This window comes from Taurulus bubalis (assembly GCF_910589615.1).
Source record: "Taurulus bubalis genome assembly, chromosome: 2".
Classification (NCBI taxonomy): Eukaryota; Metazoa; Chordata; class Actinopteri; order Perciformes; family Cottidae; genus Taurulus; species Taurulus bubalis.
In genome coordinates, this window is record NC_136590.1 from 7,887,299 (window position 1) to 7,904,070 (window position 16,772).

The 16,772-nt window shown below is 42.1% G+C and overlaps 1 protein-coding gene across 1 annotated transcript in view; it reads left to right on the forward strand.

Annotated features, from left to right (window-relative positions):
* Window positions 1–931: 931 nt before the first annotated feature.
* usp54b (ubiquitin specific peptidase 54b) overlaps window positions 932–16,772 on the forward strand; it is a gene marked incomplete at both ends in the record, with an annotated part of 37,418 nt that continues 21,577 nt past the window's right edge. Inside the window, 5 exons of the mRNA XM_079237307.1 lie at window positions 932–1,087; window positions 7,928–8,020; window positions 13,394–13,528; window positions 15,415–15,528; window positions 15,669–15,751. Of these exons, the coding sequence (XP_079093433.1) occupies window positions 932–1,087; window positions 7,928–8,020; window positions 13,394–13,528; window positions 15,415–15,528; window positions 15,669–15,751 (581 nt within the window). The remainder of the gene's footprint in view (window positions 1,088–7,927; window positions 8,021–13,393; window positions 13,529–15,414; window positions 15,529–15,668; window positions 15,752–16,772) is intronic.

The following is a 16,772-nucleotide window of genomic DNA, read 5'->3' on the forward strand; positions in this document are numbered from 1 at the left end:
GAGGCTAAAAATAATTAGCCAAAAAGGCTAAAAGGCAACACAGAGCAAAATGTGTGTTTGTGTTAATCCTTTGTGATTTTGTCACTACATATTGGAATTATTGATTAACGCAGGTTTAATGTTGATTTAATCCTTGGCTAGGCTAGGTTATGTTAGCTAACACGATTGAGCTGAACTTGTCAAGTTAAGGGTGGGTTATAGATATTCTTTGGCCATGTAAGTAATTTGAAATCGTCAGTGTGTCATCATCAATAGCGATGAGATAAGCGGAGCAGCAGATGTTACAATTTCAAACCAGAAGAGGGAGTCCCCCAAAACAGGATTGATCTTTTCAGTTTTTACCAGTATGTTTATACTACTGATGGACTCTTCATACACAGTATGTTATGTTATGCAGTATTTACAGTTAATAGATAAAAAAAAAACATGTTTTGGAGTGTCTGTTTCCTGCTGTTTTGTGTGAGAAGTATTAGCATGTTGGTCTTTGTGTCTTACAGGCAAAGTGAAAGAAGAAAGCATTGACGGGGTCCCCACATGGGAGCAGAAGTGCTGCCTCATCAACATTCATCTGTCAGAATTTGGACTCTTTGGACAAACTCATGTCCTTAAACACAAACTGCTAAATCCAAGGAGCTAAAAAGAGAAAACGCCAACTGCTGGCTCCAGAAAGTGGACAGATTTTGAAGTAAAAACACGGCTGGAGAGGGGAGGGTTGTATGGGTGCCAAATCCCCATCCAACACACGCCGCATCTCCTCGACCTACAGCCGTCGCCTCCCTCCTCTTCCTCCCTTCATTTCCTCGTCCGCCTCCTCTGTTTTTCTCTTATTCTCCCTTGTTTTCTCTCATGGGAGTGACATAGAGGCCTTCGCTTGGTCTGCTGCCCCGCCCCGTCCGCGCCTCGCCGTGGAAACGGGGGCGTCCAGGTAGTGATGTCGTGGAAGAGGAACTACTTTGCGTCGGGTGGCGGAGCAGTAGGCGGGGCGCAGGGGCTGGTGACCCCGAGAACCATGACCTCTATCGCACCCAGCAAAGGCCTGAGCAACGAGCCGGGACAGAACAGCTGCTTCCTCAACAGCGCTCTGCAGGTCAGTCGGATAAACCCACACAATACACAAGCATTAGGCGAGGATCATGTTTTCATGGAGTTTTTGTGACCATGTAGCGGACTAGCCTCAACTAAACCAATTAGCAAAACGGTGTTGCACTCTGGTCCAAAGGCCCCAAATATTTTAGCAAGTTTTATTAGGAGTTCTGTGCGCAAAACCTTATGGCCAATTCTACACAGGTCCAACTACATTCTTCTGAAACATTGTACATGCACCCCCCCAATAATATATGCAACTTCTGAAAAAGTTAAAACAAACTAAAGCAAGAAACTACTCTGTTTTTTGAGAAATGAAATATGATGACTTCATTTGATTTGATGTCGCTTTAACTTGCCCAATTACTTTGTAGCCCCTAAATCTGGACAGATGGGGTAAACATAATAAAAAAGGTGCCTAATTTCTTGATTATCTGATAAACGTGTGAATATTCAAATATTAAACCGGAAAATCTCTATTTTAATGTTGTAGTCAGTGTTTCCTTTCAAATCCAATACTGGAAGTGTAACTGCAGTGGCACTTCGTAATGCATCTCCCATGAAAAATATACGTACAAATGCAGGCTTTTTCAGATAAAAATGCACAATTTCAGTGCTCTGCTAGAATGATTGTGACCGCAATAATGTTTCCTGTGAAATGGCGTTAATGACAGAAGCCGTGTCCTCGATACTCTTCACACTTGCATACTAAGAAGATTTAAAAAGTTGTTATTTCATCTTCTCAATGTAGAATTGTTTTTATGCAGTAAATTGATATTTAAGCCTGACAGGGATGAGATCAGCCATATTAACGGGTTGTTTGCGTGTGTCGGCGGGTTTTGGCAGCGCTGCCAGTCTGGCTTCAGTGTGGACATCCAGTCTGTGTGTGGAGATGCTTACACTGCGCTGCTACTGCTGCATCTCCTCTCTCTCTCTCTCTCTCTCTCTCTCTCTCTCTCTCTCTCTCTCTCTCTCTCTCTCTCTCTCTCTCTCTCTCTCTCTCTTTACACACACACAACTCTCTTCCCTCCTCCCAAGACCTCCAGCTGGCACAAACTTACCTTCTGCACACACACACGCACACACACACACACACACACACACACACACACACACACACACACACACACACACACACACACACACACACACACACACACACACACACACACACACATAAATGTCTCTTGACTACTGGCTTGAAAGAGAGAGAGAGGCAGGGGTAAGCTGAAGAGGGAGGGAGATGATGGGGCAGAAGCTTAGGGATAGTTGAAGAGAGCAGAGGGATAGACTAAAAGAAGAAAAGTTGCTGAAGGACAAGAAGAGAAGAAAGAGGGATGAGGAGTATGCAGTATGAAAAAACTGAGGAGAAGATTAAAGGGGATACTGTCGGGAGAAAGAGTGGAACGAAAGAGTCTGATAAGGTAGGGGGCTAAAAGGGAAGAAAAAAAGTGTTTGTGGTGAAAGAGATAGATGAAAAGACATTGTGAAGGACATCAGGTGTATTTCTGTAAGACAATGCCTCAACAAAGGCATGTAAAGTGGCTTCAATGGGGAGAGAAGTGGGCCATTTCAAGGACATGCACACGTGCACACATAGAGGGGAGAGGATGTTTAACAGGACACAGATGAGTGAGGAAAAACGGAATGTTAAACTATTGAGATGTTTGCTGGCTGTTTCACTGTGTAACTCTATGTGTGTGTGTGTGTGTGTGTGTGTGTGTGTGTGTGTGTGTGTGTTCACCTTTGCTCGTATAAACTTAATAGATTTAAGTGAGCGAGCGTGCATGGGTGAAGACTAAGGGGTCAAAGTTCAGGTTCAGAACAGACTCCACTGGCAGTTCAGCAACAACTAATTTACTCAATCAATTAAAAAATGTCTCTCAATGAATGTGCTGCCGTTTGCTCCGCATTGCACTCATTGATAGTGAGTGAAATACTCTTTGCTGCCTTCTGGAGCACAAGGGCCCCTTGGGCAAGGCACTTAAGACACCGCTGCTGCAGTGGAGCAGCTAGGTGGGAGCAGCAGCAGCAGCAGCAGCAGTTGTTTTGTGTGCATGTGCAAAAAAAAAAGAGAAGGAAGGTGCTGAGATAAAGGTTATCAAAACCTAATTGTAAGTTTAGTATTTATAGATTTTTTTTTTTATGAAATGTTACTGAATCTTGGTTGGACTGACTTCATGCTTCATGCCGTCTGTCACAGTGAGGAAAACCATTGAGAAATAAGTAAACGTCTTAATTATTTGACAAAGCAAAAGAGACAAAACTGTACATTAATGATGACACATGTAGTATCACAGAAACTAAAAATCAAATAAAGGATAACTACTGATGTTCTAACATACTAACCAATTAGGCATAGTGAGGAAATGTTGTTAGTACTTAAAGTCTTACTTAAAGTATCAGTAAAATGTTCGTTCAAACACTAAAGGTAAATAAGTTTAGGCAAATATCAAGGTTCTAGTAAAAGTAAAGTGTCTGCATTGACTTCAAGCTCCAGCACCACAATCTTTTATTAACTTTAACTTAAAGGAATACCTCATAAAACAAAGTTTTCGTCTCAAATGCAACACTGGTTGAGTAATTAGTAAACAAATGGTCAATTTGCAGGTGAAGTGCTTTGTTGCCTGAACCCAACCACACACGCTCACTGTCCTCCCCAACCGTCGTTCTTCTTCTTTAGCCTGCTTCATAAATGTATCACTTAATTAATAAAAGCAAAAAAACAAACACATTCCCGTTGAGAATAACCCAGTCAGCGATTACGTTTACCATCACAGTGTAATTAGGAAAACTATTGAGTAATATAGAACCGTAACTTGCAGGAGATTGGACTGCACTGCAGCTGGAGGAATGCCAATAAAACCCTGATTGACATTTTCCAGCCAAATACCTTATTGAAGAACTTCTGCTGATGGTGTTCTGCTAGAGACTCTCATTAGAGGATGAAGGACCATGTTCTGCTTGGATTGTTTCACTCTTGTGTTTGGCCTCCCGATGAGTTCGAGCAGCAGTGCAGGATTTAGCAAGAATGCATTAAAGGCAAAATATACCATTTATAATATATACCCAGCGGCTGACGGAGATGGGAAGGTTCAAAGGTCGATGTGAGGTGACGACGAGAGGCGGGAAACGCTGAGGACAATTTATATTTCACACACCGGGACACTTGAATGTTATTAGAAAGTGTGTTTCCTGTTAAGACGAGCCCAAATGTCTGATGTGAAAACAACCCGCTGGCTGGCAGAGAAATGACTGAGGTCAAAAGTGCAGCAAAATCAGGAAACTGATTGTCGCCATGGCAGCGGGTATCATGTGATGCACAAAATGCACAGGGAAAGGAGGTAATGGGAGACAGGAACAGGAGGACGAGGTCATGGAGCGCAGGAATCAACCAAGCAGCCAGGGACAGCCGCGTGAGGCAGGTAGAGAAAGATACTGTCATTGTGTCGACTGAATACAATTGCTGGCCAATAATATGTCTTTAACAATTTTGTGGTTGTATTTGTGCACGGGTACCATTTTTGCAGCATTAGCTATTACAAATAATAGATGCCATTTTAATAAGGCTCCATAATAAGTGGTTTATAAGTCATAACTAATTGCTTTCTTTATATGCAACAACTTATTTATTTATGCGTTCAGTATTAAGACGCTCATTAAAATACATTTTAATTATAGATGTACATGTTCATCAGGAAGAACAAAATCTGCTTCATAACCAAAGTTATTGGCTTGTGCAACTTCAGATCATTTTAAAAAAGCTACTCAAAATCTCTTTATAACTGCATTTTAGAACAAAAATGTGAAGAATTTAGAAGTCACACGAATGAACAACACTGAGGCTCCACGTTAGTTAAGCTTTACTTATTCAGGGCTTCGTAGAATCCTAAAAATATATACACAACACACACAAACTCCAAAAATACTGTGTATTATTACTGTAAAATATCTTAAAGAAGAACTTTAAAGTGAGACTTTGTCACTTTTGAAAGATCAATTAACACATTCTTCCTCTTGCAAATGAATATTTGAATTCATAAAAAATAAATCGCACCCTTTCAAGACACGGAGGGGTTTTGATGCTTCAGTCTTCGTTGGTCTGGGAGGACCAGTAGCTTGCGTTGGCTAATGCGCAGCTACTTTAAACAGATGCCAGCGCTTACTGGGGTGACAGACTCATTGCATTTCCTGTTTGATGCTTCATAATAAAATCCTAAAATCCACCCTGCTAATGCAGAGCCGTAGGAATGTATGTTGGCATTTGTATATTTTACAGCTCCGATACGGTGAAAAGAGAATGACGGTACAGTCTGATAATAAATCAAATTAGCTGGATTTCCTGCCTGCATTGTTTCCCCCTTGAATCACTTGTGTCTTGATAGGCAATTTAAATCTTGCAAGGATACAAAAAAAAAAAAAAACATTTTAGGTTTGATTTATCCAACTTTTTCCAGTTTAGTCCCAGTGAGATTTAAAATACTTAGGGCCAAAACAGCAGCATAACAGTTCCACACATAAAAGCACAAATAATGAATGTCAGACTCCGCCACTAGCTATCAGAACTACTATTGATAAAGATAACTACTAAATGTAAAGACATTGAATTACTGTAGCACAGACATGCCGCCTATAAATTGCATCAAAAATGGGTTTCATGTAAATCTAAAGGATTGTAACTTTAAATATCTTAGCAGTTTAGTTAACACGGCTTATAAATGAGAGGCGATATGAGCTCAAAAGTCTAAAAGTATTTTAACCCACAATCTACTTTTTTATTACAAGGAGATACCCAAGACCACCAAAGCCAATCCAATCTCCGGCCTTATTGGTTGGATTTGTGTGTGACTTCAATTACATTGTCAACGAGGAGCTAAAAGCACAAGCTTTTGAGGTTAATTTCTATTCCGTGTATGTTTCCATCACTTTGTGTGTTTGTTAGTTACACTGTAGTTTCTTTTCTCTGAGATGCTTCTGCAGATAAACCGAGGGAAGTTAAAAAGGGGAGGGAGGGAAAACTAAATGACACAAATGGAAGAGGAGCCGAGGCAGAGATAAGAGGAATGTGTTAGGAGGAGGGCAAAAGAGAGACGGAGAGATAGATACTGATGAAAAGAGATGGGCATGGACAGTAGTGTGCCCTCCTTGTGGCTGCTGCAGTGCTGTGCAGGGAGCCGATTCATCACGGCCAAATAAACTACAGAGAGAGGAGGGGTTAACAGAGAACGCATACACTAGCGTCAGCATGCAGTCTGCCATCCTCCGCCCCCTTTCCTCCACCTATCACTCTCTCCTTAACACACATACACACACACACACACACACATTTATATTGCTATGCTTTTGTGTGCGTGTAGACCTACGACTGTGGGTATTCTGTAAGTGTGTGTGCTGCAGTCGAAGCCTGAGGGACAGTGTTGTGTCAATATTATCTTTCAGGATGCTGAATGAATGCACTAAGAGCTCTTTCCTCTAATTATCCATGAGAGAGAGAGAGAGAGAGAGAGAGAGAGAGAGAGAGAGAGAGAGAGAGAGAGAGAGAGAGAGAGAGAGAGAGAGAGAGAGAAGACCTGAATCATGCAGACCACTTCTCTACTAGTTCTCATGTGTTCTTCCTCGTCTCTTTTTGCTTTGCGCTGGTTGTTTTCTGTCCGTCCCACTGAAGCTCTCCCCCTGACTCTTTTGTTACTGGAAATATACAAAGCTGCTGGGAAAAACGATTAGCTGGATGTGGCTGAAAGCCACACAGAGCTGCAGACTTGAGTTTTGATTCTCTGCAACCATCTCGCATTTCATGGAGTCATTTGATTTCTCACATATGCAGAAGAAACCAATCAAGAGCTGAACTGAAAATATTTCCGAGCAGCTTCACCAGTGATTTTGAAAGTAACGTCTGACATCTGGTTCACAAACTTCTTTTGAACCACGTCAAAAATAACTTTTCCTTTCAAATCTTTCCATCACTCGCTCTGGCAACCGGCAACCCTGAGCTGTCATGTCAAAAACCGTAGTTCCGGCATAACAGGATTTTTAACGGATTTAGGGCTGACATCTGTTTCAAACCACAATAAAGAAGTGTAGCTGAAGAAAATATATATTGCCTTGTTTTTGTGTTGTGAAACGTTATCAGACGAATATTATAAAATGAGAGGAATGTGGCCTTGGCCTGTGTTTAAGGCACCCCACGGTGGCGTGACACCCATTTTAGCAACCACTGATCTAAATACAGGTCGCTGTTTTTTAATGTGGAAAAGAAACTTTTTGATTAGTTTGCCAGTGGGCAAAAAAAGATACTAGTTACTCAAGCAAGATGCTGGTATTAAAGAAAAAAAAACAGCATCATGCGCAATTATCAAGAACGTGCGACTATTAACAGTTAATGTTAAAGTAGAGCCCTTCCTCTTTGCAACACACAAGATGAAATCTCCAGAGCTGAAGAAGCACAGTTACACTTTCAATTTTAACAAACAGTTGTTGCTCAGAAAAAGAAAAAAAAGAGAGGGTGAAAGAAGGTCTTACAAAGAACAAAAGGGTTTCCTTTTTTAATGCAGTCAGAACAGCGGGATCGGCATTTGCATTCATCACTGTAACGTCCAAAATCATAGCGCCACCTTCAAAGCAATCAGAGCAACTGTTTGCCACTAATCTTTGCATGTAAACCATAACAAAAAACTTTATTCTTTCAATCGATAATGTATGACAAAACATAATATTGCGATACTCAAGTGTATTGATATTTTTTTACGGGAAATGGGACAAAAAATGACCTTTTACTACAGTATACAATAAATGATCCAGTTGCTTTGTTTCCTTTTCCTCCGTGTGTAAATGTTCTGTCTCTCAGGTTCTGTGGCATCTCGACATCTTCCGCAGAAGCTTTCGCCAGCTGACCACGCACAAGTGCATGGAGGACTCGTGCATCTTCTGCGCTTTGAAGGTAAAAAAAAACACTCGTGGAGGTCTTACCGTAGGCTTTGAGCAGCGACAATTACTTTGGCGTGTCGGCGGTGCTGTTTCTTTCCTTCTCCTGAATTCACAAACATTGTTGTCTGAAATGTAAAGGTCAGGATTGAAGTACGTTCACTGAAGTGGTGTATTTATGTGAGCTACCAGTACTTTGCTTGAGTGTTTCCCTTTTGGGAGACTTTCTACAGTCTTTCAGCGGGAGACTGAGTACTGCATTTATCAGACGGCTAGAATAACACGACACAAAGCCTGATAAACTCAAATGACATACATGTGTTGCTGCTCTCTCTTCTCCCGTCTATTATTCTGTGGTGGTACCTGGCTGGAGGAGAACCTCGTGAACACAGCATTGGAGATTCTTGCAGGGGGTTATGTAACCACCGCAATACTTTTTTATTACTTAAAAAGGAGAAAGAAAAGAGCATTCGCAAACAACATGAAGACCAGCTTTATTCATACACTTCCAACAGTAAATGATATGTGCATCATCTCTAAATGACCTTACACCATTGATGATTATGTTACTGTTTAAAAAAAAGAAAAACGTTTTCCCGCCCTCCTTTTGTTCCATGCTTTACTTGGTAACCTTGTTTAATCGTTTCTTCCCTTCTCTTTCTTCCATCTTAATTCCTTTTTTTTGTCCTTCTTTCCCACTATTGTATACTTTCTTTTCCTTTCCACTTTGAGTGCAGGATGATACTGTGTGTATAGGTTTCTCTGCAGTGTTGCTTCTTCTTCGTCTTCCTCCTTTGTGTAAAACACACCCCGCACTTTGCACCAGACACTTTTTCCCAGTAAAGAGCTGCCTTGCAATACAAGTTTAGAAACAGCGCGTGAAGCGATGGCGCTTTTATAACGTAGTTTCAGGATGAATTCACGTGTGTGTTCCTGCGGCTGCTGATAGAAAGTAACCAAAGAGAAGATGAACATCGTGAAGCCCTCGTAATGAACGAGCCTTATGCAGCTCTGTTCCAGCCATTTGTTGCGTCAATGATGACAAATATGTGTCTGAGTGAAGGGAAGTGTGTGTAATGTGCTCTAGTGTAGTAGTAGTAGTGTGTGTGTGTGTAGCTGTGTCGTTGTGTGTGTTCTACACGCTGTTCTGTCTCCAGCGCTTCTCTGTAATTAATTGGCTGACTGAAAGCGCTGAGCTAGCACAGCCTACGCTGGTATGCCACACACACACACACACACACACACACACCTACACATGCACATCAATCTTACTTGAATACTGCACATGTTAGGCTGCTACACACATCCACCTTGAGGTGCTCACAATATCTTAGGATGCTGGGATACTCACCACACACAGACACACACACACACACACACACACACACACACACACACACACAGAGAGGCTTGTGGGTGTGTTGTGTGTGCGTCAGCCATACAAATCAAAGGTATTGTCACCGTGTTCACACTTTCCTGTCAGTTTCCATTAAGCGTCCTGCCACCGCCTCTCCTTTGTCAGAAACAGATGTAACATTGTCCTTACAGTCTGTTCGTAGCCGCGGTCCCAGCGGCAAAGCACATAAAAGCCTCTGAATTACTGGGCGAGACACGCACCAAATTAACTTTAATGGCGTGTTACATTTTCAAACATCCATTTTAGATAACCTAAAGAGATGAACGCTGATCATGGGTTCTTTTAATTCGGGGAGATTGTGTGTGGATTTGGGTTTTTATCTGCAGCAAATAAAGACGCCCGTCCTTGTAGTAAACATAAGTTCAGAGGCAGCCTGCGGCTATCCCTCTAGAAATCACTGCAACACTTTATCTCTCTCAATAGCAAAGCACGCACACACACACATACGCAGATACCTGAACACACACACACACACACACACACAAGAAATAGGAAGAGAGAAGAAGAAAAGGGAGAGAGGAGGAAGTGGGAGAGAAGAAAAGAGAAAGATGAATGAATGTGGGATTTGGTGTAAATTGTTCTTGCCTTCACACTGGGACCAGTGCATGCACACACACTCACACCTCCCTCTCTTATCCCCTCGCTCCCTCCCTCCCCTCCTCCCCCCTCTCTCTGTAGGGTATATTCCCCCTCCATTCTCCTTGGCGCATTGCTGCAGTCAGCATAGCCACCATCACACACACACACACACACACACACACACACACACCCTATTGCTTGTACAGTCCCTTTTTCCTCTTCTCTCTTTCTCTGTTTCCCTTTCTCCCTCTATTCCCCTCTCTCTCTCTCTCTCTCTCTCTCTCTCTCTCTCTCTCTCTCTCACACACACACACACACACACACACACACACACACACACACGTACGACTGCATTACCTTTCCCATTGCCAAATCTCAGCCTGCACACACTCGTTCTGTTGTTCGTAACATTTTCACTCCATCTCATCACAGCTGTCTTGCTTCCAAAATGTCAAATATGGGTTCTGAAACATTTGAGATAACTAAAGAAAAACTAAGAACAGCTCCAGTTGTTGAAGCTCAAATTCGGATGAACTTCGTGATGTATATACTTGGCTGGATGATCTCATTATATTCTGAGATTGTGAACTCATGTGTTTGGAAACTTGGAGTTTTGGTTGAGCAAAGAAAAGGTTTAGCAAATAGTTTGGTGTACAGTAGAAGAGGTTGAGTCTAAGCAGCCACAACAGGTGCTTTGACCTTGCCTCCACTGGACTTCATAGTGAAGAGTTTGGTGTACAAAGAAAAGAACTTCGACACTAGAAACATGGTTTTGGTTGGGTTTAGGAAAATGCAGTCGGCAGATTTTTGTGTGTGGCTATGTACGATTCTACAAACCATGGGATACTTTGATTGTTGACGTTTCTAAACCAAAAATAGTGTCATAAATAAGTGTAATATCAGCTTTGTATCACACATGAAGAAAAGCACAATGTATTGGTCAACAAAGTGCCACAGATGATTTGGTTTCGGCTACAAAAGCACAACAAGATAATGATTTGTGTTAAAATAATGAGGTAACATAACTTTAGCGTAAATAAACAACAACCAGCCTGAGCAGACTTCCTCGCGTAACGTTACGCAACAAGCATAACAACGTTGTGTATAAAAGGTTGTGTATAAAAGGTTGTGTAACAAGCGTAAAGTCAACGTTTCTGGTTTCACATGGGACAGGAACAGTGATCTCCTGAGTGAAAGTCCTGTGTTTGTTTGACCCGCTCTTAGTGGACTTTCTTGCTCGTTGTACTCGTTATATCTCACGTATCGATCACTCGATGTTCTACGTCACTTGCTATGCGCGCCGCTCGTTGTACTACGTCGACTGAATGCTAAATACATTGACATTCAACGTATCCGTTGTTTAGAGAAGCCTACCACGACAAACATTTTTACTGGGTTTAGGCTATTAAAGCACTTTCAAACTCTAAATAATTTGGAGGTGTAAACCCACTAGAACTCTGTTGCCCGCTCCTTTATCTCTGCATGCAGCTAGCGAGTTGAGGCTACATTAGTCGTTAGCATAACACACGCATACCTCCGACTGAACGGTGGAAGAATGCAGAAGATTTGTGCTCGATGGAACCGAAAGCACAAACAGGAAAACTGTGTCAGAACTTTGTGGCTCCGTCTTCATGACACAGAGCACCTGTCGGGTTTCAGAGCAGCCATCTAATCAGTGATTGAATTACCGCTGGGACGAGAACCAGCCGAGCACCAACCACTGCTCCGACACGTCAAGCTGATTTGTGTTCATTTCTGTTTTGCGCTGTTTTAGTGTGGGTCAAAAATAGTCGCTTAGGGTTTACTCTTTCCAGCTGAGAATTCTTACCAAAAAAAAATTAGGTCATTTTTGTCCGTTGGCAATCTTGAGAAAGTCATCCCTGCTTCTATCTCTCCCTCTTTAGACGCCTGCAGCTCTCTTCAGTCCAGAAGTTACTCGCACTGCCGCTGCTTGAACTCAATGCTACTTTTTATAATCCTGTGTAGTGCGTTTAAAACACAGGTTCATCTGGATCGGGCCGCATGAGCCACAGAGTCATTTCCAAGACTGTACTACTCAAGGTTACTACTGCTATTACTGCACTACTGACACTATTTATGACAGTAATGATAACTAAAAAGTATTTAGCTCTCCTCCAGGAAGACGACCCAGTAGCCTAATGGTGTCATTTTTATAACCATTCCAGATGAAAGTACACTAAGTGAAAGCCCTGCTCTTTGGGGTAAAATCGTAATACTGTGCAGGAATATTAGGCTTCTGTACGAGAATGATTTGTGACAATTTGAAATACTTATATCTGCACCTCTCAAACTAATTTAATTCTAGTTGCACACTACTTTTTTTGTATTGTCATGGAATATTTAATGTGTTTATTGGAGATGCAAGGAAGGCAACAAAGGTCGCTCATCACACTTGAGCCGGGGCTGTTCATGGTTTGTTGGCATCTTCAATCCATTATCTTTTTTTGTGGATCGTTTTATCCTCTTCAGACACAATCTGAGAAGTGTGCAGGTGACAACTTCTCACACCTGAGCCAGTCGGTTTCCCAGCAGACATTGCTTCATTCTCATATGTCAAAAATGTTGGGAACCAGTGGTTTTGGAAATATGAGCAGACATATGAAATGCTTTTTAAATAAGTAAGTACTGCGGAGGAATGCTCTAGCTCAAAAAGATATCTTGTTCACAAATAGGAGATAAAAATAGGCCTAACATCACAACCTTCTCGACAAGGGTCATTTTAATGACGCTTGCTGTAATGCTGTCAGTCATCTAGACCTGCATGGATGCAAACGGTGTGAAGCAGCTCTTTCCTCTCCAATATGACTGATCTCCAGGCTCTGCCCTCAAAACACACTTCAGTGGCCTAGCTTTCTCTCCGAGCCCCCTGCAACAGTTTGATTTGGTTTCTACTTTACTGTTACAAAGCACCCTGAGAGCTGTTTTTTGCCGGAGAAAAGTGCAGTACAAATGCCATCTATTATTGATACGGTCTGATATTGAGGCCAGCCGGGATGTGAGGCTCGGCCGTGGTGTTTGTATTAGTCCGGTCTGGATTTGTTGTGCAGCACTTTGCTTCCTGACACGTTGACAACTGGCTCCACTGGTTCTGTTTTATGGGTCAGTTGACAGAACACGGGATACAGAAGGAGTGTGTTTAGCGGGATTAGTTTCAGTCGGAGAGAAGTAAATACACACACACACATACACATATATATATATATATATATATATATATATATATATATATATATATATATATATATATATTGACATGAGTGCACGGACTCTAACAATTTCTTTCAGGAAAGGCATTTATGGCACAGTGTATATTTTTCTCAGTGAAATAAAGAATTCATATGTTTCTATATGTGTGTGTCTGTGTGTTTGCAGAGTATCTTTGCTCAGTTCCAGTTCAGCAGTGAGCGTGTGCTGCCGTCAGATGCACTGCGGAGCGCTCTGGCCAAGACTTTCCAAGACGAACAACGCTTTCAGCTGGGCATCATGGACGACGCCGCTGAGTGCTTCGTGAGTCTGAGAAAACCACGTGGCCACGCACACACACACACACACACGGACACACACACACACGGACACGCACATATAGTGAGTGTCTGAGGAACTAGCATCATCACTGCAGTCAGATATCTTCAGTTCAGAAACCTGCCGAGTGTATACGCTTCAACTTCTGTGTTTGACTGTGTTATTGTTGGGCCGCAATTTATGTTTGTTGTTTCATGGTGTGAGGTGTTCCTTGTTATTTTGTCCACCCTGTGTTCCTTTGAGCTGGTGGAGGACACAGGCCTTATTTTAAAGCTACTATGAGGAACTTTCTTGTCCCCATTGGACAAAAGAGTCCCTTTAGGAAACCTCTCATTCTAATGCAGCAGGTGTCTGACAACTTGCTCTGTCCTGGTTCTGGTTCTGGTTCAGGAGGAGCAGCCGCTGCTGCCTTGTGCGGAGATCTCCTCCCACGCTGCAGGTCAAAGGCGGCAGCGACGCTTGATGTGGGTTTGTCCACGGTTGGTTGGTTGGTTGCTGCCGGAGGCCCCGCTGGGGTCTGAAGTGAAGGACTATCTGTTGGATGATTACCTGTGTACCATCGGAATCTGTCCCGGTGGCACAAGCGTTAAGAATAACTATAACTATATATATAACTAGAAACAGACAATCTTCTCGCTGCTGGTTTCATTTACTAATGTAGGTCATATAGAGGCAACAGTGTTACTTTGAGACTGTTTCATAACCAGTTAAAAGTTCCAACCATACAGACAGTATTGACAATATTGAAGCTGTGAAAAATACCAAATTATAACTGACTAAAGAGCCTGTTTCAGCTCCGGCCCACAACTTAACTGTATTGATTGACTCTTGCTTACTCTTGATTTTCACTGCTTTATAGACCAGGCAATTAATCCATCAACCAACAGAATAATTGGCTGATTAATCTATAATTAAAATAATCGTTTGTTGCATCCCAAGGTTTCGTGTTTTGGTGTGCTGCGATTAAACTAAAAGACGAAGTTTGATGGGTTTCGCGGTAAAAAAAGCATTTGATGAAGATAATAAGGTGGAGAGACAACACGATTGTTTCCATTTAAATGGGTATACACGGTCAGTGATACCAGTTCCACGTTGTGACTTCACAAACAACCAGATATATTACATTTACAAGAATTTAAAGGCCACTGCTTTTGATTTTTAGTGGCTTTTTCTTGAAATATTGTTGAATTGTATAATGTTTTTTTAAACTTCAAGAGAGAATTTCCTAAAATATCAAAGTTTACATTGACGAGACACAAATAGATTTTAATCGCACTTACAACTCTACTACTGTACTGTATATATAGTCTTTATTGTTATTCCAAAGATCTTCACATTAGTTTTATTTAACAGTGAGTGCTGCATTTTTCAAATATCAAGTGTCTTATTTCTAATAACTCTTCTCATTTATAGAAGTATAAAAATTGAGTCACAGTTCTATAATTGTATTATATCTTTGCACTTCCTCTTCGTCTTCCTCTCTTCAGCCCTTCAATTTATTTTATCTCATCACTTTCTCTGCCTCTTTTTTTTACACCTTAAAGATCTCCACTGTGTGTGTGTGTGTGTGTGTGTGTGTGTGTTTTATGTGTGTGCATGGTCGGGGCTGTCTGATCGATTGGTAGTAAATGTGTTCAGTCAGGGAATCCGTCTGCTTCTTATGAAATATAGATGCTGCTCCCACGGTCAGATTAACAGGAGCACCAACAGAGAGGAACGATCAGACACACACACACACACACACACACACACACACACACACACACACACACACTGTACATGTGTATACAATATAAACAAGCGCATATGCCAACTAACCACACAACACACACACATTAATTGATGTCCATTTTGCTTTGTGTGTGTCTCAGGAGAATCTCCTGATGCGTATCCACTTCCACATCAGCGCGGAGAGTAGAGAGGACATCTGCACAGCCAAACACTGCATACCACACCAGAAGTTTGCCATGACTCTGTTCGAACAGGTAGGACATGGTTCGGTCCCGCCGTCACTTTGAAGAGCTGCTACATGGTTCACTTTTGGGACTTTCCTTAAAAAAAAGATATATGAACTGTCCACACAAACATTTGAAAAATTAAGCTGAGGACATGTTTGTGTTTTCAGTGTGTGTGTAACAGCTGTGGCGCCACGTCAGACCCCTTGCCCTTCATTCAGATGGTTCATTACATCTCCACTACATCCCTCTGGTAAGACCAGACACACACCTACACACACACACACACATGCACACACACACACACACTGCAGTAAATCTGGCAGCAAGCTGAGGCTGGGTGGCAGTAAAGGAAGGTACAGCGTGTTCTCTTCTTCCTCGCACGGGTCCCTGCTGAACACTGAACTGTGAGCACACACATGCGCACAAATTATACACACACACACACACGCATGTAAGTTCATGCATTCGCAAGAGCAGGTGAGCTTGCACATAATGACTCTCCCATGTTCATGTGGACATCAGCGCAGGTAAATCCACACACAAGGAGAAGCATCCTCCGAGTTGTTACACAAAACTCCCACACGCTCCGAGTCAATGAAATAAGGAAACGGGGGAAGCGATCAATCAGCTGTTTGATTCAGTAGACCCAGGGGGCGACATAAATCTATAAGTGGAACAGTGGGTCGGAAAGGCGAATGAGAGGGAAATAAGAGGATATATCACTCAATATGCCTTTTGGAAATGGAACGCGGCAGAGGAAATAGAGGGGTGAACGGGGGGCAAAAGTACAAATAAACACTCTGTGTCAAGGTAGTTGTGGGGCGCAGCGGTGCCAGTGCTCTGTGTTTGTGCCTGTTAGCACTGCCAAGCTATTTTTACCCTTCGCGGAGCCTGTTGTTTACAGTCGAGATAGACAAATATGCAAAATCCAACATGAGTAAGAGGGCAAGCAAAAAGACAAACAACAATTTCTAGTTCAAGCACATTTAGACAAAAGAGAGAAGTCTGTTTCTCGCTGGTGTGTTGTTGTTGTTGTTGTTGTTGTTGTTGTTGTTGGTCTTCTTCTTGCGTTCTTAGCTTTAGCCTTAGAGGAGAGGCCGAGCAAGGGGTTGAAGTGAAGTGAGAGAGAGAGAGAGAGCATATAAGAGGTGGAGTTCATTTCAGGCTAATGGAAGGGGTGAGAGGACCGGAGGAGAGATTTGGATGTTTTTTAAAAATTGTCATTCTTAGAGGAACACTTCACCAGTAAAGAAACAACAATGCCGATTCAT